The sequence below is a fragment of the Rhinopithecus roxellana genome, chromosome 19 (assembly GCF_007565055.1).
Source record: "Rhinopithecus roxellana isolate Shanxi Qingling chromosome 19, ASM756505v1, whole genome shotgun sequence".
Lineage (NCBI taxonomy): Eukaryota > Metazoa > Chordata > Mammalia > Primates > Cercopithecidae > Rhinopithecus > Rhinopithecus roxellana.
The window spans coordinates 5,694,533-5,721,903 of record NC_044567.1 but is presented as its reverse complement, the minus strand read 5'-3'; the positions used below and the strand labels follow the sequence as shown (position 1 = coordinate 5,721,903).

General features: G+C 47.0%; 1 protein-coding gene across 2 annotated transcripts; it reads left to right on the top strand.

Moving 5' to 3' along the window:
- Positions 1-27,371, top strand: TTLL6 (tubulin tyrosine ligase like 6). Of its 2 annotated transcripts, XM_030923702.1 has the most exons (12): positions 1-21; positions 161-291; positions 1,789-1,945; positions 4,341-4,484; positions 5,415-5,500; positions 9,965-10,190; positions 11,478-11,653; positions 13,593-13,781; positions 14,959-15,130; positions 16,099-16,377; positions 26,276-26,645; positions 27,115-27,371. In XM_030923702.1, exons 1-12 carry the CDS (start codon positions 1-3, stop codon positions 27,369-27,371), a joined length of 2,208 nt encoding a protein of 735 aa, XP_030779562.1. The 2 variants fall into 2 exon arrangements, with proteins under 2 accessions (XP_030779562.1, XP_030779563.1); XM_030923703.1 differs by lacking the exons at positions 1-21; positions 161-291; positions 1,789-1,945; positions 4,341-4,484; positions 5,415-5,500 and adding an exon at positions 7,318-7,349.

The window sequence follows — 27,371 nt, the reverse complement described above, 5'->3', positions numbered from 1 at the left end:
ATGGAAATGAAAAGTTACCAGGTATTTGGGTTAGTGATGGTCCTTGGTTTAAGTGCGGCATCTTACCCGGTGGGGCCCCATTTTTACACCTGTGTCCCAAGGAGATTTTGTGGTACTCCCATGTCCCTCGATTGCTCATGAATTCCGGCTTCCCTTGCAGAAGATCAATCACTTTCCCGGGATGAGTGAAATCTGCCGGAAGGACTTGCTGGCCAGGAATATGAGCCGCATGTTAAAGATGTTCCCTAAAGATTTCCACTTTTTCCCTAGGACCTGGTGTCTTCCTGCTGAGTGAGTGCCCCCTGCCCTGTGCTTCCTTCTCCAGTCCTCTCTCCATTTATGTTTCCTGTTGCCCCTGATTCCCTGGTTGCCACTTTCCCTGCCCATATGATCTCCCATCTCTCTGGCTACTGTTCAGGAAGAGAAGGGATAAAGGGTGTGTCCAAGGTTGAGAAAACACAAGGCTCTGCCTGTAAAATTAGATGACATTTAGGGGCTGGGTGCCCTGGAACCTGTACCTGCAGTTGGGGTTAGAGTTTGTTCTGACGCTGAAAGCTGTTGATTTTGAACTCATTCCAACCACGTAACTGTGCAGTTTCTGAATCTTTAAGGACCATGAGCACCTCTGGAGAGAGTGTGGTAGTGGTTAGCACCCAGGTTAGGAGCAGGGAGGGATGCCTGACCTCTGTCCCATGCAGTGCTATGGATAGCAGTCAGCACTTCCTCTTCTCTGCTCTCTTTATATCCATTTCAAAACGACAGAATTCCTGGTATGTAAAATGCTCTGGACCACACCACCGAGGAACAGGAGAAATGTGAGATGACATACGTGACCTGGGGTGCAATCTGGTGGCTGAGACAGGGCTGAGACAGTGAACAGTGCCACTATCATATTATACTCACATGGCAAGGGCATCAGAGGAATTCCATCCTCCCCTCTCCACCCAGTGCTTTCCAAAACCAAGAGCTCCAGGGTTCTCAGACTTTCCTTCGCTTGTCTGGAACAAGTTTCAGGGCTTAGCAGCAAATTAGAAGGAAATGTATTTGCCATCAGGTCAACAGGAGCTCCAGATTTCATGGTTACTGAGGAACATTGCAGTTAGGTGATTTTTCCAATGGTTACAAGGTTCCTTTGAGTTAAAACACAGAAGTATAGCGAGACTGAGAGACAGAATCCACTCATTTAGTTTCTTTCTTTCTTTTGAATATACTTTCCTCAAAATATGTTCAAATATATGATTTGCTCTCCCATACTCTGACTAAAATAGAGGCGTCACAGATGAGACACTGAAGCCCAGCGTGGGGTGAGAGACTGATGGATCCAAAGTCACATCACTTGTCAGGGCTTGAACCAGGTCCAGAACTCCAAAGCTCCTACCTGCAAGCCCCGAAGGCCAAACTGCCTGCGCCATGGTCACCTTGATGGGGCATGCAGCACTGTGCCCGCATTATGTCATGCAGCTAAGCACCACAGCAGATGGGTGTCGTTATTATCTTTACTGTATAGATGATGAAGTTGAGGTTTAGAGAGGTCAAGTCCTTGCAAAGGGTTGCACCACTGGTAAGTGGTGTTGCTTGGGCTTCAACCCAGGCCTGAATTCCCTCTGAAGCCCACACTCCCTGCTGTGTGTGCTCTACTGCCTCCCATTGCTGGACCTCTGGGCATCTGTCAATGCTAGGGTTTTGTCACATTAGATAGCTTTTCTTTCTTTTCTTCATAAAGAGCTAGCCTTCCTTTTCATTGTTCCCCAGCTAAAGATGTATCTTGTTCCCTCCCTGCTCTGGTAGCTGGGGAGATTTGCAGACCTACAGCAGGTCAAGAAAAAATAAGACATACATTTGTAAGCCGGATTCGGGCTGCCAAGGGAAAGGTATATTCATCACCCGGACAGTGAAAGAAATCAAACCAGGGGAGGATATGATCTGTCAGCTCTATATTTCAAAGGTACTTCCTCATTGTGATTATTTATTTATCACCCACAGCAACCGCGGGGTTTAGCTCCACTGGACAGAATGCGAAATGAGGGAATGGAGGGTGAAGACGGAGGTGGAGCTGACCTGGCTTCTGCCTTGCACTTTGTCAGACCAAACGTTCTGACCAGGGGTGCCGGCACGTGCCTGGGCCAGAGTGTCTCTTATCCTTTTACCCTTGTCAATTGGTCTGGCCCTACCAGGCTGGCCCTTTTCCTCTAACACATTAGGGCTAGGGGAGCACCTTTGGTTTGGGACAGCCCTCATGTGGGAAAGGGGCATGGTGCTAGAGAGCAATCAGCTTTTCTCTTTGACTGGAGGTCGTAGGTCATAGCCCACTGTGGGGAGGGAGCCCTCTAGGAGTGTGGACAGAGTGGGACACACTGATCTCTCTGGGAAGAAATGGCCAGGAGATGACATTGCAGGGAGGACTCTTGTAGAACTGCCACTGTGCGTTGGCTGCATAAAGTGGCTCACGCCTGTAATCCCAGCATTTTGGGATGCCAAGGTGGGTGGACTGCTTTGAGCTTAGGAGTTTCAGACCAGCCTGGGAAACATGACGAAACCCTTTCTCAACAAAAATTAGCCAGGTGTGGTGGCACATGCCTGTAGTTCCAGCTACTCCAGAGGCTAAGGCTGGAGAATTGCTTGAGCCCGGGAAGCAGAGGTTGCAGTGAGCCAAGATTGTGCCACTGCACTCCAGCCTGGGCAACAGGGTGAGATGCTGGAGACCCTGTCTCAAAAAACAAAACAAAAAAACAAAAGAAAAAAAAAAAGAACTGTAACTATATGTAGCCCTGAATGGTGACAATATGTCCATGCATCAAAAGACTGTATTTTATTTTTATTTCTTTAGAGATAGGGTATTGTTCTGTCACTCTGACTGGAGTGCAGTGGCACAATCATAGCTTATTGTAACCTCAAACTCCTGAGTTCATGCAATCCTCCCACCTCAGCCTCCCCAGTAGAGCTAGGATTACAGGCACACGCCACCACATCTGGTTAATTTGTAATTGTTATTTTTTTGAGACAGAGCCTCACTCTGCTGCTAGGCCGGAGTGCAGTGGTGCAGTCTCGGCTTGTTGCAATCTCTGCCTCTCAGGTTCAAGTGATTCTCTTGCTTTAGCCTCCCAAGTAGTTGGCACCCACCAGCACAGCCAGCTAATTTTTGTATTTTTAGTTGAGACGGGGTTTCACCATGTTGACCAAGCTGGTCTCAAACTCCTGACCTCAAGTAATCTGCCTGACTTAGCCTCCCAAAGTGCTGGGATTACAGGTGTGAACCACTGTGCCCAGACTAATTTTTTATTAAAAAAAAATTTATTTGTAGAGATAGGGTCTCTATGTTGCTGAGGCTGGTCTTAAACTCCTAGGCTCAAGAGATCCTCCTGCCTTGGCCTCACAATGTGCTGGGCTTCCCAGTGTGAGCCACTGTGCCTGGCTTATCAGAGAATTTTTATTTATTTATTTATTTATTTTGAGACAGGGTCTCATTCTGTCACCCGGGCTAGAGTGCAGTGGTGTGATCAGGGCTCACTGCAGCCTCGACCTCCTAGGCTGGAGCAATCCTTCCACCTCAGCCTTCTGAGTAGCTAAGACTACAGGCTTGCACCACCACACTTGGCTAATTTTTTTTGAATTTTAGTAGAGACAAGGTCTCACTTTGTTGCCCAGCCTGTTCTTGAACTCCTGAGCTCAAGCAATCCTCCCTCCTCGGCCTCCCAAAGTGTTGGGATTATAGACATAAACCACTGCACCTGGCCCATCAGAGGACCTTTTTTTTTTTTTTTTTTTTTTGAGATGGAGTTTCGCTCTTTCGCCCAGGCTGGAGTGAAGTGGCGTGATCTTGGCTCACTGCAATCTCTGACCCCTGGGGTTCAAGCGATTCTCCTGCCTCAGCCTCCTGAGTAGCTGGGATTATAGGTGCCCACCAACACGCCTGGTGAATTTTTGTATTTTTAGTAGAGACGGGGTTTCACCATGTTGGCCAGGCTGGTCTCGAACTCCTGACCTCAGATGATCGATCCATCTGCCTCAGCCTCCTAAAGTGCTAGGATTATAGCCCGGCCTCAGAGGACTGTTTAATGTTTCTCTGTTTAATTGCCAAGATACTTCTTAGAGGTGGTTACTCGTGTCACTTGACAGATGAGGAAACCAAGGCACAATGTGGTTTAGTGACCTCCACAGGATCACATGTTGGGACCCAGAGCGCAAGTCTCCTTGTTCTTCTCTCTGACCCTGGACAAGCCTTCCCTCCACAACACTAGGCAATGTTGGAGCCAACTCCATGGAAACAAGGCAGGAGCTAGTGATTTTTAAGTGTAAATTTCTCCCCTAATGCATGTCTGACTTCTGTTCTCTCCTTCCAGCCCTTTGTCATTGATGGGTTTAAGTTTGACCTACGGATTTATGTACTGGTGACATCCTGTGACCCTCTCAGGATTTTTGTGTACAATGAAGGACTGGCCCGCTTTGCGACGACCTCTTACTCCCGCCCTTGCACAGACAACCTGGTGAGCTAAGGAGACACACTACCTCACCCTATCCCCATAGCATAATTAAAAAAAAAATCCTAGTTAAATCCACGTTCTCAAGACATTGTGAGGGTCATTTGTTGAGCGCTTGCTATGTGCCAGGTTTCATTTAGCCCTCCCAGGAGTGCTCAGAGAGAGGGATGGTTATCCCCATTTTACAAATGACGAGATTAAAACCCAGAGCATAAGGGACTTGTCCAAGGTCACATAGATAGGAAGAGGTGAGTCTGGGGCTTGTGGCAAGGTCTGCCTGACTCCAAAGCCAGAACCACAGTTCAGGGGTACTCAAGGAGAAAAGGCCATGGGTGAGCAACCCTGCCATCCCCGCCTTTCCTGGATCCCCAGGACTCCTGAAGTTTTTCTCAGGCTGTGCACAACCCAATCTCATAAAGAATTGGAGTTTTCTTGTTTTTTTTTTTTTTTTTTTTTTTTTTTTGAGATGGCGTCTCATTCTGTCGCCTAGGCTGGAGTGCAGTGGCGCAAGCTCAGCTCACTGCAAGCTCTGCCTCCCGGGTTCACGCCATTCTCCTGCCTCAGCCTCCTGAGTAGCTGGGATAACAGGTGCGCACCACCAGGCCCAGCTAATTATTGTATTTTTAGTAGAGATGGGGTTTCACTGTGTCAATCAGGCTGGTCTTGAACTCTTGACCTTGTGATCTGCCCACCTCAGTCTCCCAAAGTGCTGGGATTACAAGCATGAGCCACCGCGCCCAGCGGAATTGGAGTTTCTTAGGCTTGAGGCTGCAGGACACCCCTTCTTACTTCCTCTATTTTGCCACACAAAATAAGCCCTAAAACTTCCTTTTCTTTCCATCCCTTCAAGCTCCAGGGGCCATGGGAGGGCACAGAGAGGAAGCAGGGGGCCTGCCCTTCTGAGCTGACCCCACAGATATGTGTCTCTTTCCCCAGGATGATATCTGCATGCACCTGACTAATTATTCCATTAATAAGCACAGTTCAAATTTCAGTCGAGACGCTCACTCTGGCAGTAAGAGGTAAGGAAGAGGCTTCATTTTTCTTTCCTTCCCCTACCAACCTCAGAACTGCTTTCTGGGATTCTACCCAAACCCTGTCAGTCCCCATCAGTGTTTCCATCTTGGGTCACATGGTCTGAGAAAGTACTTCTTTGCTTCGCAACCCAGAACAAATTCCTTCGTCTCTGCCCTCTTGGCTGTTAATCATTAAAAGAAGGCCCCATCGTAAACCCTGGGAGGCTGGGAGGAGGAGAGATAAACATGAGCTGTTTCCCCAGCAGAATATATACACACACCAAAACATACCCTTGTTACAGTTGGCCCTTCTGATATTTCCAAAGCAACAGATATTTACTGATCTGCCACGTGAGAAGGACTTGCCAGGCAGTCATTGCTTGGCCCGTGTTCCCCCGGGTGTTGCTCCATTAGAGATTCCCAAATGATGTGTCACGGTGCCCTGACATGTGGCTAGCTGACTTGAAGATTCCTCAGAAGGGGGGAAATTGAGAGCGGTTCACGACAGTATCTTCACGACAGGCTTTTCCATTCCTGTTATTGTCTAATCAGGTCTCATTTGAGTTTTAAGAAAATGGGAGACTGAAGAATGTGAACTTGACCAGGTGAAGGGGGAAAGGGAAAAGGAGCAAGTATTTCTGAGGCTTCATGTGTGTTGGGGTCTGTGTTTGGTGCTTTCTGTGCATTTTTTATTGCTGAATCTTTCTTTTCTTTTCTTTTCTTTTTTTTTTTTAGACGGAGTCTCGGTCTGTCACCCAGGCTGGAATGCAGTGGCGCGATCTTGGCTCACTGCAACCTCCACCTCCCGGGTTCAAGCGATTCTCCTGCCTCAGCCTCCCAAGTAGCTGAGACTATAGGCATGCGCCACCACACCCAGCTAAGTTTTGTATTTTTAGTAGAGACGGGGTTTCAACATGTTGGCCAGGATTGTCTTCAGCTCTTGACCTCGTGATCTGCCCTCCTCGGCCTCCCAAAGTGCTGGGATTACAGGCGTGAGCCACCACGCCTGGCCTGTTTTTGAATTTTTTACAGCAACACTATGGTAAAGGCATTGCTATCTGCTCTCTGTAGGTGGAGAACTGTGAGTTAGGTGCCATCTCCATCTTACAGATGAGGAAACTGAGTCTCAGAGGTTGCGTGAGTTACCCAGGTCCCACAGCTGTGACTGCTAGACTGGGTGGAGAAGTGAGGTCTGTTAGACCCCAAAGCTCATTCTCTTTTCTAACACACCAAGCTTCAAAGGACCACTGAACAGGCTATCAGTTTGGCTTCAGACTATCAGAGAGGCATGTGACATTTCATGACCCCTTCAGTGGCAGCATTCCAAAAAGCACACGGAAAATCACTAAGTTAAGGCTGCTTAAAGGGTATGTGGAAGACTGGTGGGAGGCAGTCTCCCCCTTTTCCAGAAGATGTCAGCCACCTGTGCTGCCTGAAGCTCTGCCACTTCCTCCTCTCCTCCCCACCTGGGCTGTGGGCACCAGCTGGGCCTCTTGCATTGCTGCGTTCTGAGCGTTGGCACTTTGGGAGGTCTAGCTTGTAGTCCCGGCTCTGACACTTGCCAACTAAGCTTGGACAAGTTACTTCATCTCTCTGAGCCTGCACTTCTTGGTCTGGAGGATGAATGTGATGAGACTCCCTGCCATGCCCTGACACCTCACAGGGTCTCTGTGAGGTTCAAATGACTTGTGATGGCAACATAGACAGTGTGCGTGGTTACTGTCATTTTTCGTTAGCCTAAGGGCACGGAATGGAAAGGTTCTCATTTCCCTCCTCCAGTGAGAACTGGCACCCCAACAGCAGGCTCTGGGCCCTCGGCTGTGATGGAGGAGTGTCTTGGGGTAGTAGAACTAAGGTGAGGTTGCAAAGGCTTCAAGTGTTGTTCTGCCTCTTCCATTTCCTTCTTCCTCTTCCTCTGTTCATCTCCCTCTCACCCCACGGTGCTTCTCCATCCACTCTCTCCTGGAGCAGCCGCCTGCCCCCGTGGCCTCCGCCTGCCCTTGCTGGGCTCAGCCTGTCTCCCTTGGGCTCCAGGTCCATCTCTCCTCAGTTCCACCTGGATGTCTTCAACTCAGCATTTCCCAGTGTGGGTGTGTTCTCTCTCCTTGCCTCCACCCCAGCACTACAAATTGGTCTCCCTGCCCAATTTCCCCATCTCTACCTTCTCATCTCCAGGGCTGGAGAGCTTAGACATTTCTTTTCCTAGTGATAATTTACATACTTGAAACCACTTAATCCTCCTCAAAACAACACTATGAAGTTGGCATTATTATCGTCCCTATTCTGCATATTAGGAAACTGAGATGTGAAAAAGTTAAGTAACTTACCCTGAGTGGCACAGCTAGGAAGCTGGGATTGAAACCAGGGCTGCCTAACCCCCGAGTTGGTGCCCTTACCCACTAAGCCATGCTGCCCGTACCATCCACTCCATGGGCAGGGCACTGTCTTTTTTTTTTTTTTTTCTTGAGACGGAGTCTTGCTCTTGTCACCCAGACTGGAGTGCAATGGTGCGATCCCGGCTCACTGCAACCTTTGACTCCTAGATTCAAGCGATTCTCTTGCCTCAGCCTCCTGAGTAGCTGGGATTATAGGCTCCTGCCACCACGCCTGGCTAATTTTTTTTTTTTTTTTTTTTTTTGTATTTTTACAGCCCTCACGGTCAATATCAGCCATTGCCCATAGCTGTTCTTTACCCAGGGCACATTTGCCTTTTGTCCCTAGTTGTGCTTCGCTCCTTGAGGGTTACAATGGTGCCCTGGCCTTTGGGGTTCTTCCCATAGTGCTGGGCAGAGTTCTTATTTCCTCCTTTCCCTCCCATTTTGTTTCTCCTTTCCTCTTCCTCCTCTCCATCTTTTGAGACAATCTGCTTCTCATACTGACTGTCTCATCTGTCCCAAAGTTGGCAGTTGAGGTCAACTGCCCTCCCTGTCAATACCCCACTGGGGCACAAACTCAGGAGTAGTGCTGCAGTCACAGTGAATGAGAAGACAGGAAACCTGAAAACCTGGCAGGATTCTCTGGCAGACACCAAGCCATCTTCATCTTTCAGTGTGCTCAGCACATGGCTGGTATTAAATTGAATTGACTTGCCACTGGGCATTATGAAATTATACAATAAAGTATATCCATTGTGATGAGTCCTGAGTCATCAAGAAAATGTTATGTTATATGTTGTTGGGGAATTATATAATCTATTTCAGGAAAATTTATTTCCCAATTAGGCAAATTAAATACATTTTTTTCCACTTGAAAAAAATTGGCTTAAAGCGATCTGGAAAATCCATTTATGTGCAACACTGTTTTCTGACAATGGCAGGTGGAGGAGGTGGCCTCTATATTGAGTAGCCTTGGCTTATCTGTCTTTATATAAATGCATCCTTGGTTGTTTCACATGTGTGTTGACTCCCTGAATGGTCCTGAGGCTTCCCATGACAGAGGTGACAGTTTCTAGTGTCCCTTCCTTGCATGAGGCTTTGCATGCACCAAAGGCCCTTATCAAATGCACATTGTCTGGCCGACCCTGCTTCCTCCTTCTTGACCCCTTGGGCTGGGGTCTAGTGAGCTTTTGAAACTGCTTGGATGAGCCGTGTCTCTTGTCTTTTTCATTATTTCTGCTGTTCACTCCGCTGCACCTCCTCCTTCCACATTGCCACTTCCACTTTGGCTCTCTGTGCACATGTATGTGCATGTGAGGGGGCAAATGTGTATCCCCACCACTGCCTCTTGGATTTGTGAGATCCGTCCTCTCTCGGTAATGCCCAGCTCAGAGCTGGCTGAGCACCCACTCAGGTATTTCTTCATGAACTGTTCCACGTGAGGTAGACATCTCTGAGTTCCTCTGTGATCAGGCGACCCCCAGCTGTCTCTGTTTGCCCGTGACTGAGGGGTTTCCTGGAATTCAGAACTTGCAGTTCTAAAACTGGGACAGTCCAGTTTGCCTGGCACAGTTGGTAACCTTATCTGTGGACATGCCCTGGGGTGCCTTTTCCTTGTGGGCAGCCCTAAAACAAGATTTCTGTGCCAGAATCCCCTCAGATGGCTGAGGTGGGACCCAGGCATCAGCGTTCTTAAAAGGCTGCCCACATGCTTCTAATAAACACCAGAGGCTGAGGAATCGTTGCTGCCAAAGTAAAACCATGGTGTCGGGGGGGTGGGGGAGCGGGTTTCTTGACTCATCCCTTCCCCTGCTGATAGATGTTTTGTGGGTCACAGTGAGAGTGTCCTGACCATGTCTTATGTGACTGCATCCGCACCCACCCCAGGACTCTGAAGACTTGGAGGGAGTAGTCCTGGGATTCCTGGGACCTCCTCTGGCTCTGACACAGCCCAGGTGTCACCCTGGCTCCTGGGTGTTCGTCCCTGCTGGCTCTGGAGCTTGTCTCCACCAGGAGTTTCTGGTTTCCAGCATGCCATGGCCTCGGGTGACCAGAGGTCAGCTACACTGCCTCCTGGCCTGTGGTTCCCTTCCAGGAAGCTCTCCTCCTTCAATGCATACATGGAGGACCACAGCTACAATGTGGAGCAGATATGGAGGGATATTGAGGACGTCATCATCAAGACCCTCATCTCGGCGCACCCCATCGTCAGGCATAACTACCACACCTGCTTCCCCAGCCACACACTCAGCAGCGCCTGCTTTGAGGTCCTGGGCTTCGACATTTTGTTGGACCGCAGACTCAAACCCTGGCTGCTGGAGGTAGGGAAGTTTGGGCGAGGGGCGAAAATGGACTCTTGTTATTGGGGCCAGCCCGCTTCAAGGATTCCGCCCTCCTGGCTTACCTGAATTGTTTCAACTTCCCAGGCCACTTCCTCCCATGGTGCCTGCTGCCTGGGGCTTCTCTCTTAGCTGAGAAGTGGCCACCAGAGGGGGGTAGACAGCTGGGAATTAGATAATTCCTTTGCCTTCTTGAGGTCCTCTCAGACAAGGAAGTGCTGATCTCAGGCACAGAGTGATTCTAAAGACAGCTCGACCTTTTGTAACAGAGTTGTCTCCCAGAAAGGGGCGTTCTTCGTCAAAGCTGGGTTGGCAACGTTCAGTATCAGACAGGAGCGACTGTGCCCCATTCTTAGGGGCCTGGACTACTCAGTTCACACACACCAGCAGAGAGTGTCCTGGGGCCTACTGCCACTGAAACGGGTAGGGGGCCATGTAGTGAGTTTCCTGCCTCCCCGAGACCCATGGGTGGTGAGAGGAGGAGGAGAAGCTTTCCTGGCAGCTGCCTCTCTTCCTGAAAGAATTGTCCCCAGGAGCCCTCTCACGTGGCCCTTCAGGGAGCATCGTGAGGAGCAAAGGGTGCTAGTGCCAGGTTCAGTGACACAGGTCAGACTTTGGGGTGGAGAACCCGAGACTACAGGTCAGATTCCTGCAGCTTTGCCCTTCTTCCATTCCCAGTCCTTATTTCCAGGTATGTTGGGAGGAAGAGGGATGTGCCTGTTTGCAGCCCTTACCCAAAGAGCAGAATGAGCCACCAGGAGCAAGCCCTTCAGAAACTTCTAGAAATCTGCAAATGTCACATGGTGCCTCCAAACAACACAGACTTTTCAGTGTGCAGGAATAAGTCCTTCCCTCCTCCTACCTGTCTCCCCTCCACCCTGGCCAGGCTCCTGAATGCCACTCCTCTCTACCTCCTGTGTCCGAGCCTGTCCCTTTGGATAGTACCACTTCCATTCTGCTCTCTGGATGCCCAGTGCACATGAGGGAACACATGCACCCCAGATGGAGTGGAACACACACACCAAAGAGAGGGTAGCCCTGATGCTCCCAAAGAAGAAAGGCCTGAGATAAAAACTGGTTTAACTAGAGGGAGTTATGCTTCCTCCTTTTTTCACCGCGACTCCAGTCCAGATGCTCTCCCCTCCCTTCCTCTCATCTTGGTAGTCAGGCCCTGAGGTGGGCTTTGGTAACACCCTGGAGGTGGCATCTCGGCCTCTCTGCTTTCACTTTGGATGGCTTTGTCACCAGTTGCCCATCTTGCCCTCACAGGTCAACCACTCTCCAAGCTTCTCCACCGACTCTCGGTTGGATAAAGAGGTGAAAGATGGTCTGCTGTATGACACTTTGGTCCTGATCAACCTGGAAAGTTGTGACAAGAAGAAAGTCTTGGAGGAGGAGAGACAACGGGGGCAGTTCCTGCAGCAGTGTTGTTCTCGGGAGATGAGGTACAGTAGCACTCCCCAGCCTTGGGGGGCTCTCTCTCTCTGACTCCCCTGCTCCCAGTAAGAATGGTCTGTCCCGGGCCGGGTGCAGTGTTCACGCCTGTAATCCCAGCACTTTGGGAGGCTGAGGCAGGAGGATCACCTGAGGTCAGGAGTTCGAGACCAGCCTGGCCTGGTGAAACTCCGTCTCTACTAAAAATACAAAAAAATTAACTGGGTGTGGTGGCACACACCTGTAATCCCAGCTACTCAGGAGGCTGAGGCAGGAGAATTGCTTGAACCTGGGAGACAGAGGTTGCAGTGAGCCGAAATCACACCACTGCACTCCAGCCTGGGCGACAGAGCGAAACTCCGTCTCAGATAAATAAATAAATACATAAATAAATAAAATAACGGTCTGTTTTGGTCCAAATTATGACTCGACAGCCTACTAGTTATGTGGCCTTTCTGTCACTTTTCTGAGCCTCAGTGATCTTTCTATGAAATGGAGCTATGATACATAAGGTAGTTGGGTGAATGAAATGAGATAATGCATATAAAAGGCTTAGCAAAGCACTTGGCACTATAATACATATCGAAGGGTATTATAATCTTGCCTGAGGTTGGGGGGGGGGGGTCATTTTAACAAATGATAATCCCATTTGGAAAATGAGTTTATACTGGCAGAATGTAGCAGTTTGAATAGTTTTACTTGGAATATTCCTTTGTTCCTAGAAATAGGAGATTAAGTTACAGATATATAGCTATATATAATGGATAGAAATTAATTAATATTATGTGAAGCTTTAGGAATTACCAGCATAAAAATAAGACCATTCGTTTATTTCTACCGTTAAGAAAGATGTGTCTGTCCTTCTCCATGTTCCCATGTTGCCAGGAGCTGACATCCCCTGCTTCCTGCTGGGCAGCACTTGCCTTGTAACTGGGGCTTCCATTCTGTAGAGAGATTGTAGTGTCAGGAGACTCTGAGCCTAGTCAAGGGGATCCTTTGTTGCTTTTCAGACCCCACTACAGCCCCCTGCACTCCTCATGGGCAGAGCCAGTCTAATCCTTTGGGGTTGAGTTTCTGGAACTGATGCCGTAAATAGCATTCATGTTTGGATGGCACCATGTTTCTCAGGCACTTGCACTGTCTTCCCTGTAAGGAGTGGGCAGCTAGGTAGGGTGGAGTGCTGTGTGGCCTTGTTCTGGAAGCCAAGGAAATCAAGACTCCAGAAAGGGAACTGACTTTATAAGGTCACACTGCTGGTAAATGACAGCTCTGGACCCAGAGCCTAGTGGGTCTGCTGCCTGGGATTCCAGGATGCCTTTCTCCATGTCCTGCCATCGCTAAACTCCCCGAGAAGGAGGCAGTGTCCTGTTGAGGAGCAGCTGTCAGGTTAAAGGCCTTCTCTGAATCAGTCTCCTCATTATTTGGCCCTGGATATTTCTGTGGCTCTGGGTTTCCCTGCTGTAAAAGGGGGCTTATCATTTCTCCCTACCTGACCCCCACTTCCCCAGGGGGCTGTGAGGAAGAATGAGATCATTGCAGCTCATAAACGGTCATCAAGGTCATCCAGGAAGCCCTCAAATTCAGCAAAAGTACAGCAGCTATTCTGTAGAGAAGGGTAATCAGGACTGTGAACGGGAAGGTGGTGACAGTCTGCCTAGTCAGAGCTAAGCCGAGTGGAAAATGGGTTTTACTTGGAACAGGACAGAATTTGGTGAGTTGTCAAAAAGACTGTGCTAACCAGCTCTTAGTGTATTATGGCGTGGGCTGTCCCAGGAGGGCTAGAATCTCCTTTCAGGGAAACAGTCATGCATTTATTTAGCAAACCCTGATTGGCCACCATGATGTGCAAGGCCTCCATCGGGCCCTAGACGACCTCCAGCTTGGGCATGTCCCTTCCAGGCTTTGTCCCAAGAAAACTTGACAACAGCCCCATGTTCTGCTTCCCAACAGGATTGAGGAAGTCAGGGGTTTCCGAGCCATGCAGTTAAAGAAAACTGAAACATATGAGAAGGAAAATTGTGGAGGGTTCCGACTGATTTATCCCAGTCTGAATTCGGAGAAGTATGAGAAGTTTTTCCAGGACAACAACTCCCTCTTCCAAAATACTGTTGCTTCCAGGGCTCGGGAGGAGTATGCCCGGTAGGAAGACATCCGGGATGGGGTTGGTGGGGGGTTCTGGGGATTGTCTGTGATCTATTGGCTGACTGGCCTGGAGTGGCAGGGAGAGTCCCCAACCATGAAAGTTGCCAGAGCAGCCAGGCACCGTGGCTCATGCCTGTAGTCCTAGCACTTTAGGAGGCCAAAGCAGGTGGATGGCATGAACCCAGGAGTTCAAGACCAGCCTGGACAACATGGCGAAACCCCATCTCTACAAAAAAACAAAAAGGAAAATTAGCCAGGCGTGGTTGCCTGTGCCTATACTCCCAGCTATTCAGGAGGCTGAGGTAGGAGAATCACCTGAGCTCAGGGCGGAGGGGTGGAGGTTGCAGTGAGTTGTGACTGCACCCCTGCACTCCAGCCTGGGTGTCAGAGTCAGACCTTGTCTCAAAGAAAAGCAAAAACAGAAAGTTGCCAGATGAAAATCTGCCCTGGTCTCACAAGGACAAGGAATTGGAAGATTCCCTGTGTGAAGTGGAGAGAGGTAACTCTTTCTAGAAACTGACTCCCGAGGATAGCTACCCCCTCAAAGCTGCCTCATGGATTCACACAGGCGTAAACTCCAGGAGCTGGAGGGACTCATCCACTGAGTCCAGTCCTCTCCTACCAGCTCATTTTATGGAAAGAGAGGGCAGAGCAGAGGAGTGATCACATATAAAGATGATGACAGAAGAGGGACCAGAACTCCCCTGTGTCCTGACTCATGAGACTGAGTTATTTCTGCTATATTATGTCACCTTTTGTCCACTCTCAGCATCCATTGGCTACAGAGGCCCAGCACATGAAATGGCCCAATATGAGATCCTTTGGCTTTAGCCTCCTACCCAGACCCTCTTCCTGGCACCTGCCATGGATGGGAACTGGCCTGCTGGGAAGTGGGGAACAGATAGGGGTGTGGTGGACTAGGGAATAGCCCCCTTACTGTGCATCTCTCCTTGGGTGCTGTTCCCACACAGGGGATGGTATGCTTGGCAGAATGATGCTTTCCTCCACACCCTGCTCCTTAACCTTCAATCACTTGTGCAGACTGGATATGTTGGGAGAAGGGAACGTGGAACTCGCTACCTCTTCGCCCAGTCATGTCCATCCCTCAAGGAGAATGCTTGCCTGCGCAGCGCATCCCTAACCCCCGTGACATTCACTTGTTCTTCATGGGCAGGCAGCTGATCCAGGAGCTGAGACTAAAACGAGAGAAAAAGCCCTTCCAAATGAAGAAGAAGGTAGAGATGCAGGGGGAATCGGCAAGCGAGCAAGTGAGAAAGAAGGGCGTGAGGGGCTGGCAACAAAAACAGCAGCAGAAAGACAAGGCTGCCACCCAAGCCTCCAAACAGGTAAACCCGGATCATGGGGAACACATGTAGCCAGCACCCTTCCCCACCTGGGCCTGATCCGTTGGGGGGTGCTGAGGAGACCACTGCTCAGAGCCCAGACACACTGAAGGGCTACACAGAGGGCTTGGCAGCGACGGGGTAGTGCGGGGAGCCCTGAAGGCACACAGGAGCTGGCATCTTTTAGAGAATCCCTCCATCCAGGCAACAGAGGACTCTCACCGGTCTGTCCTGCTTGCCTCCTCCAGTAGGAGTAAGAGCAGCCAGGCCATGCTGGGAGGCTAAGAACGAACCTTATTTAGGGAACCTTACTTAGGGCTTCAGGAGTGCATATACTCCTGGTCCTCAACTGCAGCTTGGGTTGGAATGCTCCCCTCTAGTAGGCCAGGGCACAGTGGAGAGAGCAGGCTACTGGGAAGAACTTCTGGGAGCAGGACTCTCAGAACATTACATGGGATGCTGATCATGGCTAGATCTATCCTCCTCTGTGCAAAGCGTGGACCAGTCCTGGCTGTGGGTCAGCTGCCCAGTTGGCCTGTGGTCTATTTTCGCCTTCTCTGCTTACCACTCTCTTCTAGCTCAGTGGGAAGATTCAGCTGAGTTTTCAATCCATCTCCTTTGTCTCAAGACTCACCTGGATTAGAGCAGAGATTTTTGTTTCATATTATTTAACTTTGTTAGGGTCACAAACCCTTTAAGAATTTGATAAAAGCTATGGAATCTCTTGCCAGAAAGTACAAAATGCACAGTTTTTAAACTGAAATTTCAAGTGGCTCAGACCCTGTGAAGCTATGCACGAGTCCTGTAAGGGTCCCAGAATTCCAGGTTGAGAGCCCCATAGTAGAGAAATTTTGCTATCTACTGCTTTCCTTCTCCTCATCTCCTTTGTACCTACCCCGGGTGCAGATGAATCTGGAAGTGGATAGAGCTGGGTTCCCATGGGCTGTGTGTTGTGGTTTCCTCCTCCCCAGTACATCCAGCCATTGACATTAGTGTCCTACACACCTGACTTGCTCTTGAGCGTCCAAGATGAAAGGAAAAATGAAACAGACAGCAGCTTCCACGAGGAAGCCCCCATGAAGGAGGCCGGCCCTGTTTCCCCCAAGCCGACATCTGCGAGGCCCTCCAGTTCTGTACCAGACCTGAGGAATATCAGTCTCAGCAGCTCCGAGTTGGAGCCCAGTAAACCAAACTTCAGCATAAAGGAGGCCAAGTCTGCCTCTGCAGTGAACGTTTTCGCTGGCACTGTGGTAAGTAGTGAGCCGAGCTCTGGGAGGGAGTGGTGGGAGTCTTGCTTACTGGTCCTTTTTCTACCCCCAACTTGCTATGACCCTTTGAGTAGGCCACTGAGCCTCCCTGGGCCTTGGTGTCTCCCCTTGAGAAGCCCACGCTATGGAATGGCATAGCTGCTGGGAGGACCAGCATTTAGGAAGGCGCTTTTGTGAGTCCCCTCTTGGGAAGCAGGTTATCCCCTGGAGTGGTTCCTAGAGCTGCTGTGGCAAATTGCCTCCAACTTGGTGGAGGCAACACCGTTTATTCTCTCATGGTTCTTGAGGCTGGAAGTCTGAAACCAAGGTGTGGGCAGGACCATGCTCCATCTCAGGGCTCTAGGGGGAAGATCCTTCCTTCCTTCTTTGCTTCTTGCTGGATTCTGTCTGGTGGCTGCTGAGTGCTTGGCAGTCCTTGGTTTGTGGCAGCATAACTCCAATCTCTACCTCTGGTGTCACGTGACTTTCTTCTCTGTGCTTCTCCTCTGTGTATCTTTGCTTTTTTCTTTTTTTTTTTTTTTTGAGACAAGGTCTGTCTCTGTTACCCAGGCTGGAGTGCAATGGTGCAATCTCTGCTCACTGCAACCTCTGCCTCCCATGCTCAAGCCATCCTCCCACCTCAGCCTCCCAAGTAGCTGGGACTACAGGCACACACCACCACGCCCGGCTAATTTTTGTATTTTTTGTCGAGAAGGTTTCACCATGTTGCCCATGCTGGTCTTGAACTCATGAGCTCAAGCCTCCCAAAGTGTTGAGATTACAGACGTGAGCCATGACGCCTGGCCTTCCTCTGTGTATCTTTACATGGCCTTCTTATAAGGACACCAGTCATTGGATTTAGGGCCTACCCTAATTCAGTATGATCTTATCTTAATTTGACTAATCATACCTGCGAAGACCCTCTCTCCAAATAAGGTTTTGGTAGTACACCTTTGAACTCAGCACAGGCTTAACAGTATTTCTCAAACTCTTTTGATATATGGACACCTTGTTTTGAAGGAAAGAAAACTCTCTCAGACCCCCATGGTAGACTTAAATTATTTTTATGAATATATACAAGCATAAAACCAGATATAAAATATTTATACTTAGAGCACTTAGACAACCATAGAACCAAACCAAAACAAATAGCACCAATAAAATTCAAATAAAAGCTGGGCGCAGTAGCTCATGCCTGTTATCCCAGCACTTTGGGAGACTGAAGCAGGTGGATCACTGGAGGTCAGGAGTTCGAGACCAGCTTGGCCAACATGGTGAAACCCCGTCTCTACTAAAATACAAAAATTAGCCAGGTGTGGTGGTGCATGCCTGTAATTTCAGCTACTTGGGAGCCTGAGACAAGAGAATTGCTTGCCCGGGAGGCAGAGGTTGCAGTGAGCCCAGATCATGCCACTGCACTCCAGCCCGGGCAACAGAGTGAGACTCTATCTCAAAAAAAAAAAAAAAAAAAAAAAAAGATCAAATAAAAAATATTCCCTTAAGGTGACAGTTGACTTTCTATTTTTGCAGAAACGAAGTTGCCACATGAATATGGTACTAGGTGCCCTAGCACAGATCTCTTTGTGTTCCTCCCACTGAAGCCCACCAAGGGCTGACTCGGCTGTAATTACTGGAAAATCTTCAGCATTGTTGGGCCTTCATTTGGACCAAGTGCAGTAGAGAGTAGGGCAATGTTTTTCAAAATTTTAGCCATAGCCCACAGTAAGAAATCCACTTTATTTCACAATCCATCACCCTGCCCCATCTCCCACACACACACCTGGAAAAAAGTTTCTAAAACAGTGCTTAGGCATACTACATATGATACCTCAATTAACATTTTATATCCCGTGCTATTCTGTCTGTCCTATTCTTTGAAAAAGTACCAGTTAAGGCTGGGCACAGTGACTCACTCCTGTAATCTCAGCACTTTAGGAGGCCGAGGTGGGTGGATCACCTGAGGTCAGGAGTTCAAGACCAGCTTTGGCAACATGGTGAAACCTCGTCTCTACAAAAATACAAAAATTAGCCGGGCATGATGGCGGGTGCCTACAATCCCATCTACTTGGGAGGCTGAGGTGGAAGAATCACTTGAACCCAGGAGATGGAGGTTGCAGTGAGCCAAGATCATGCCATTGCACTTTGGCCTGGGCAACAGAGTGAGACTCTTTCTCAAAAAAAAGAAAACAAAACAAAACAAAAACAAAAACAAACAAACAAAAATATCAGTTACAACCTACCAGATTAATTCATGATTTCATAGGTTTACAACCCCATGGTTTGAAAAGCACCTTTAAGAGAGTAAGCTTTGCAATTTCATGATTTCTTGGGCATATGACACCAAAAGCACAGTGAACAGAAGCAAAAATAAGCAAATGGGACCATATCAAACTGAAAACTTTTGCACAGTAAAGGCAACAACCAACCGAGTGAAAAGGCAACTTGGGCAATGGGAGAAAATATTTGCAAACCGGGGCCAGGTGCAGTGACTCATGCCTGTAATCCCAGCACTTTGGGAGGCCAAGGCGGGAGGATCACCTCAGGTCAGGAGTTCAAGACCAGCCTGGTCAACATGGTGAAACCCCATTTCTATAAAAATGCAAAACCTAGCCAGCAACGGTGGTGCGTGTCTGTAATCCTAGCTACTCAGGGGGCTGAGGCAGGAGAATTGCTTGAACCTGGGAGGCAGAGGTTGCAGTGAGCCGAGATCGAGCCTGGGTGATAGAGTGAGACTTTGTCTCAAAAATAAACAAACAAACAAAACAAACAAGAAAGAAAGAAAGAAAGAAAGAAAGAAAGAAAGAAAGAAAGAAAGAAAGAAAGAAAGAAAGAAAGAAAGAAAGAAAGAAAGAAAGAAAGAAAGAAAGAAAGAAAAAGTATATATATTTACAAACCATGTGTCTGATAAGGGATTTACCTTAGTCTATTCAGGCTGCTATAACAAAATGCCTTAGACTGGGTAACTTATAAACAACAGAAATTTATTTCTTACAGTTCTGGAGGCTGGGAAGTCCAAGATCAAGGCACCGGCAAGTTTGATATCTGGTGAGGGCCTATCCCTCATAGATGGCAGTTTCTTGTTGTGTCCTCACATGGTGGAAGGAGCTAGCTAACTCTCTGAGGCCTGTTTTATAAGGGTACCAATTCCATTCATGAGGGTTCTGCCCTTATCACCTAGTCATCTCCCAAAAGCCACACCTTTTACTACCATCCCCTTGGGGGTTAGGACTTCAACATGAATTTTGGGGGAATATCAACATTCACACCATAGCAGGCTTAATATCCAGCATATATGAAGAATTCCTACATCTCAACAGCAACAAAAATACAATTTAAAAATAGACAAAGGACTTGAACAAACATTTTTCTAAAGAAGATAAACAAATGGCCAATAGCATGAAAAGATGCTCAACATCACTAGTCATCAGGGAAATGCACATCAAAACCATGAAATATCACCTCATAGCTGTTAGGATAGTCATTACTTTTAAAAAAATGAAAAACAGAGGGGCTGGGCGCGGTGCCTCACGCCTGTAATCCCAGCACTTTGGGAGGCTGAGGTGGGTGAATCATGAGGTCAGGAGATCGAGACCATCCTAGCTAACACGGTGAAACCCCATCTCTACTAAAAATACAAAAAATTAGCTGGGCATGGTGGCAGGTGCCTGTAGTCCCAGCTACTTGGGAGGCTAAGGCAGGAGAATGGCGTGAACCCGGGAAGTGGAGCTTGCAGTGAGCCAAGATCGCACCACTGCATTCTAGCCTGGGCAACAGAGCGAGATTCTGCCTCAAAAACAACAACAACAACAACAAAAGACCAGAAAATAAGCCTTGGTGAGGATGTGGAGAAATTGGAATCTTTCTGCACTGTTGATGGGAATGTAAAATGCTGCAGCCTCTAAGAAAACAATGCGGAGCTTCCTCAAGAAATTAAAAATAGGGCCAGGTGTGGTGGCTCATGCCTGGAATCCCAGCACTTTGGGAAGCTGAGGCAGGCAGATCACTTAAGGCCAAGAGTTCAAGACCAGCCTGGCCAACATCGTGAAACCCCATCTCTACTAAAAATACAAAAACTAGCCGGGTGTGGTGGCACACACATGTAATGCCAGCTCCTCAGGAGGCTGAGGCAGGAGAATTGCTTGAACCCGGGAGGCGGGTTTACAGTGAGCCAAGATCACGCCACTGCACTCCAGCCTGGGCAACACAGTGAGACTCTTGTCTAAAAAAAAAAAAAAATTAAAAATAGAATTACCATCCCGCTAACCATCCCACTCCTGTGTATATATCCAAAATAATTGAAAACAGGATCTCAAAAAGATATTTGCACACCCATGTTCATTGCAGCATTTTTCATAATAGCCAAGAGGTAGAAGCAACCTAAAATGTCCATCAACCACAGATAAATGAATAAAGAAAATGTGGCATATACATATAATGAAATATTATTCAGCCTTAAAAAAGAGAGTAATCCTGTCAAATGCTGCAACAGGACTTAACCTTGAGGATGTTTATGCTAAGTGAAAGAAGCTAGTCACAGAAAGAGAAATACTGTTATGATTCCATTTCTGTGAAGTATCTAGAGTAGCCACTCTTACAAAGTGGAATCATGGTTGCCAGGGACTGGGTGGAGGGAGAGAAAGGGGAATTGTCTAATAAATATAGAAGTTAAGTTTCACAAGGTGCAGAAGTTCTAGAGATCTCTTGCACAACAAATGTGCATATAGTTAACACTACTACATATAGAACACTTTAAAATGACTAAGATGGTAGATTTTATGTTTTTTATTTATTTATTTATTTTAACCACAATTTGAAGTAGAGTTTATGCTTTGGAGATCTGGCTACCTTTGATTGGATCCTGGAGTCTCCTTTTAGTAGATATAGAACTTCCTTTTAGTCACTTTAAATTCCCTAAGCCTCAGTTTTCCCATTTAAAGACTGGATTTTTAAAAATAGAGTCTGGGCGCAGTGGCTCACATCTGTAATGCCAGCATTTTGGGAGGCTGAGGTGGGCAGATCATTTGAGGTCAGGAGTTCGCTGAGGCAGGAGAATCGCTTGGACCCAGGAGGCAGAGATTGCAGTGAGCTGAGATTACGCCATCGCACTCCAGCCCGGGTGACAAGAACCAAACTCCATCTCAAAATAAATAAATAAAATGTATTTAAATATAATTTGATTATACATCTCATTGTATGTCCTCTTTTTTTTTTTTTTCTGAGCCCTGTTTTTTTCCTAAGATTAAATTTACTCAAATCTTAACTGTACAATTTTGGCAAATAAATATGCCCTATAACCTACACGCTATCATGATATATCATGATACAGAACATTTTGATATCTCTAGAAAGTTTTCTCCTGTTTCTTCCCAAGCAATCTCCCTCCCCTCATCCTTCCTCAAGGCATCTGCTACCCTGACTCTGACTTCTTTGACTTTTTCACCTTAGTTTTGCCTGTTCTTGAATTTTACGTACATGGAGTAATATAGTATATATTCTTTTGTGTATGGCTTCTTTGGCTCAGTACATATCTCTGAGATAAATCCATGTTGTTGAGCTAATCAGTAATTTGCTAAGTTGTATTTCCCTGTACAGACATGCTACAGTTTGTTTATCCATTCACCTATTGACAGACTTTTGGATTGTTCCCAGTTTTTTGTTTGTTTGGTTGTTTATTTTATGGTCGTTAAAGCTCCTGTGAACATTTTTGTAAACAGCTGTTTGTGGACAAGTGTTTTCATTTCCTTGTGTAACTACCTAGGAGAAAGACCATTGGATCAAAAGGTAAATCTATATGTAACTTTATAAGAAACTCCAAAGTGACTGTATTATTGTACATTTTAACTAACAATTTATGAGAGTTCCAGTTGCTCCATAGCTCCATATCTTTGTTAACGTTTTGGTGTTATCTGTCTTTTTTTTTTTTTTTTTTTTTGAGATAGAGTCTCGCTCTGTTGCCCAGGCTAGAGTGCAGTGGCACAGTCTTGGCTCACTGCAACCTCAGCCTCCAGGGCTCAAGCAATTCTCATGCCTCAGCTTTTAAATTTGAACCACTCTAATGGCTATGTTTTGATATCTCATTGTAGTTTTACTTTGTATTTCCCTGCTGTTTACTGGTTATTTATCTTTCTTTGTCAAGTATGTTCAAGTTTTCATCCCTCTCTTTTTTCCCCCACCTCTGAGACAGAGCCTCATTCTGTCACCCAGGTTGGAATGCAGTGGCACCATCATAGCTCACTGCAACCTCAAATTCCTGAGCTCAAGGGATCCTCCCTTTCACCTCAGCCTCCTGAGTAGCTGAGACTATAGGCCCTCACCACTGTTCCTGGCTAATCTTTTTATTGTTGTTGTTGTTGAGATGGAGTCTCACTCTGTTACCCAGGCTGGAGTGCAGTGGTGTGATCTCAGCTCACTGCAACCTCCACCTCCCAGGTTCAAGCGATTTTCCTGCCTCAGCCTCCTGAGTAGACAGGATTACAGATGAGCACCACCATGCCCAGCTAATTTTTGTATTTTTAGTAGAGACGGGGTCTCACTATGTTGGTCAGGCTGGTCTCAAACTCCTGACTTTGTGATCAGCCCGCCTCAGCCTCCCAAAGTGCTGGGATTACAGGTGTGAGCCACTATGTCTGGCAATTTTTTTATTTTTTATTTTAAGAGACCGAGTCTTGCTTTGTTGCCCAGGCTGGTTTCAAATTCCTGGGCTTAAGCAGTCCTCCCACCTCAGCCTCCCAATGTGCTGGGATTACAGGCACGAGCCACTGTGCCTGGCCCCCTTTTTGGGTAGGATTGTTTGTCTTTTGACTATTCCATTATGGGAATTACTTAATTTATATATTCTGGAAATTTGCCTGTTTTTTTCCTAGTAGTGTTTTTTGATTAGTGAAAAATTTTAATTTTGATAAAGTTTATCAATTTTTCTTGTATACGTCTTCCTTCCTTCCTTCCTTCCTTCCTTCCTTCCTTCCTTCCTTCCTTCCTTCCTTCCTTCCTTCCTTCCTCCCTCCCTCCCTCCCTCCCTCTTTCTTTATTTCTTTCTTGTCTTTTTTTTTTTTTTTTTGAGATGGAGTCTCGCTCTGTAGCCCAGGCTGGAGTGCAGTGGCATGATCTTGGCTCACTGCAACCTCTGCCTCCTGGGTTCAAGTGATTTTCCTGCCTCAGCCTCCCAAGTAGCTGGGACTACAGGTACACACAACCACACCCGGCTACTTTTTGTATTTTTAGTAGAGACGTAGTTTCGTCATGTTGATCAGGCTGATCTTGAACCCCTGACCTCAAGTGACCCGCCCGCCTGGGCCTCCCAAAGTGTTGGGATTAAAGGCGTGAGCCACCGTGCCCAGCGTGGCTGTTGCTTTCTATATCCTATCTAAGAGATTTTTATGTACCTCAGGTCACAAATATATTCTCCTATGTTTTTTCTTTTTTGAGACAGTCTCACTCTATTTCTAGGCTGGTGTGTGGTAGCACAGTCTCGGCTCACTGCAACCTCTGCCTCCCAGGTTCAAGCAATTCTCCTGTCTCAGCCTCCTGAGTAGCTGGGACTACAGGCGCCCACCACCATGCCTGGCTAATTTTTGTATTTTTAGTAGAGATGAGGTTTCACCATACTGGTCAGGCTGGTCTCGAACTCCTGACCTCAGGTGATCCTCCTGCCTCGGCCTCCCAAAGTGCTGGGATTACAGGCCTGAACCACTGCACTCAGCCACTCCTATGTTTTTTCTAGAAGTTTTATAACTTTAGCTTTGTGTTTCAGGTTTATGATTCACATCAAATTAATTTTTAAGTATGTTAGATGACGAGATCCAAGGTTTGTTTTTGCCATATATATGTTCAGTTGTACCAAAACTATTTATTGTAAAGACTTTCCTTTATCATTGAATTGCTTTGGTAACTTGACTGAAAAGTGATTGACTATGTAAATGCAGATCTATTTTTGTACTCTAATCTGTTCCTTTGATTTTTTAGGGGTGTGTGTGTGTGTGTGTGTGTGTGTGTCTATCCTTATGCCAATACCACATTGTCTTGATTACTGAACCCTATATAGAAAATCTTGGAATCAGATAATATAAGTCCACCACTTTTGCTGTTTTTTTTTCAAGACTGTTTTGGGTCTTCTAGGTCCTTTGCATTTCCACTTAAATTTTAGAATAAATTCATCAATTTTTGCAAAGAAGCACGCTGGGATTCTGATTGGCATTGTGCTGAATCTGCAGAAAATTTTGAGGAGAAACAATTTCTTTAACAATAGTGAATCTTTGGTATTATGCAGCAAGAAATCAAAATAAAACAAAACAAAATAGTGAATCTTCCAATCTTCCAACATGATTTATCTTTCCATTTATTTAGATATTCTCTCATTTCCTCAACAGAGTTTTGTAGTTTTTAATGTAGACATTCTGCACATCTTTTGTTAAATTTATTCCTATTTGTTTTTTGACAATATTGTAAATGGAATTATTTATTTAGATTTTAATTTCCAGCTATTTGTTCTTAGCATATAGAAATAATGATTAATGTATACTATCCTGAATTTTGAGACTTAAATTTCTTATGAATTCTAGTTAGTTTTTTTGTTGATTCTTTAGGATTTTCATCATATGTCATTTTCAAATAAAGACAGAGCAAGACTCCGTCTCAAAAAAAAAAAAAAAAAAAGATGGAGTCTCACTCTGTCACCCAGGCTAGCGTGCAGTAGCACAATCTTTGCTCAGTCTCCTGGGTTCAATCAATTCTCTTGCCCCAGCCTCCTGAGTAGCTGGGATTCATAGGTGCCCGCCACTATGCCCACCTAATTTTTGTATTTTTAGTAGAGACAGGGTTTCACCATATTGGCCAGGCTGGTCTCGAACTCCTGACCTCAAGTCATCCACCCGCCTCAGCTTTCCAAAGTGCTGGGATTACAGGCATGATCCATGGTGCCTGGTGATTTGTCATTATTTCTTATCTAAATATTTGGATAGAATTCTCCAGAGAAACTATCTGGGCCTGGACATTTCTTTTTTAGAGTATTTTAAACTAAAAATTCAATTTAAAAAAGTAGATATAAGACTATCCAAATCACTTATTTTATTTTATTTTATTTTTATTTTTTGAGGCGGAATCTCGCTCTGTCGCCCAGGCTGGAGTGCAGTGGCGCCATCTCGGCTCACTACAAGCTCCACCTCCCGGGTTCACGCCATTCTCCTGTCTCAGCCTCCCGAGTAGCTGGGACTACAGGCGCCCGCCACCATGCCGAGCACTTTGGGAGGCTGAGGTGGGCTGATCACTTGAACCCAGGAGTTTGAGACCAGCCTGAGCAATATGGCAAAACCCCATCTCTACAAAAAATACAAAAGCTGGACGTGATGGTGCATGCCTGTGGTCCCAACTACTTGGGAGACAGAGATGGGAGGATTGCTTGAGCCCAGGAGGTGGAGGTTAGAGTGAGCCAAGATTGCACCACTGCGCTCCAGCCAGGGTGACAGGGCGAGATCCTGTCTCAAATAATAACAATAACAATAACAATAATAATACCTATTGTTCTGATGGCCAATCTTTGTTGTTTATAATCTCTCTCACGTGTAGAGACTTTTAGAGGAGGCTGTAGAGTCTTCTACCGTCTTCTGCCCTACTGTTTAACCAATTCATGGTGAGGAAACTCTTCTAACCTAATCTTTCTTGCTGCTAATGTATCAGCTCTTTATTTATTTTAATCAAGAGTAGCATGGGAGCTGGGCATGGTGGCACTCACATATAGTCCCAGCTACTCGGGAGGCTGAGGCGGGACGATCACTTGAGCCCAATTCGAGACCAGCCTGGGCAGCATAGCAAGACCTTGTCTCAAAAAATAAAAATAAAAAAAGAATAGCATAGGAAGGAACCCTTAGCTTTCCGCAGTCTCATTTTGAACTGTCTTTTCTTCCAGTGCTTAACCTCAGTAGAAACCGCCCCAGAATCCACCACCCAAGTCTCAATCTCCCCAAAGTCTCCACCAACCCTGGCCATGACCACCAGCTCTGAGTACAGTGGCCCAGAGATGGATAGGGTGGTATCCTTTAAATGCAAGAAGCAGCAGACCCCTCCACAGTTAATCCAGAAGGAAATGTTAAAACCTTTTCTGCCTACAAAATCCAAGAGCTTCTGGGGGAGTCCGAACACAAACTGGAGTTTGCTGAAGAATGACATGAAGAAGCCACATTTGCTATCCGAGCTACTGACCAAGCTTCAACGGAGGGGAAAGCTCTCCTTCTTCCCAGCTCACTACAACCCCAAGCTGGGAATGAATAGCCTGTCACGTGAGTGCCAGTGTGTTCAGGGATGTGCCAGGAGATTAAAGGGGAGATGGACCGATAGAACCAGTCCTAATCTATGGGGAGCTCCCAGTCTTTGGAAGGGGACAGCCCTTGTCCTCAGGGAAACCCCAGTCTGATGGTGGAGACACAGTCCATACCATTAGGAGGCCTCTAGTCTGATTGGGAAGACAAAGAAGATAAAAACAGAATGCTGTCCAAGTCCCTTCTTCAACATTTCCTAGTTCTCATTCACATGAGGCTCATTCAGCTGAGGCTGCACCAGTTATTGATGTTAAGTATGAAAAAATGGGGAAGAAAAACTGTTTGGAGAAAAGGAGCAATGGCTGATTCTGGCTCAAAGAGCTTCAGCCAGTTATAGGCCATGGAACCCTACTGGGAGGTGGTCTTCACCAGGAATTTGTGCTGAATCCAGCAGCACAAATCGCTGATGCTTATGACTTTGCCTTTCCAGAAAACCCCTCCCTGCCTGAGGAGTGCCACTCCTGCAGTGACAGCTCTGGCGAGAAGAGGCAGCTGGATGTGCCCTCCCTCCTCTTGCAGGGTCCTCAGAGCTATAATGTTACTCTGAGGGACCTGCTGGTGATTGCCACTCCAGCCCGACTGGATCCAAGGCCTTGCAAAAGCCACACAAATGCTCTGAGGGACCCGTGTATGCAGGATCAAGAAGCATACAGCCATTGCCTGATCTCTGGCCAAAAAGGATGTTAG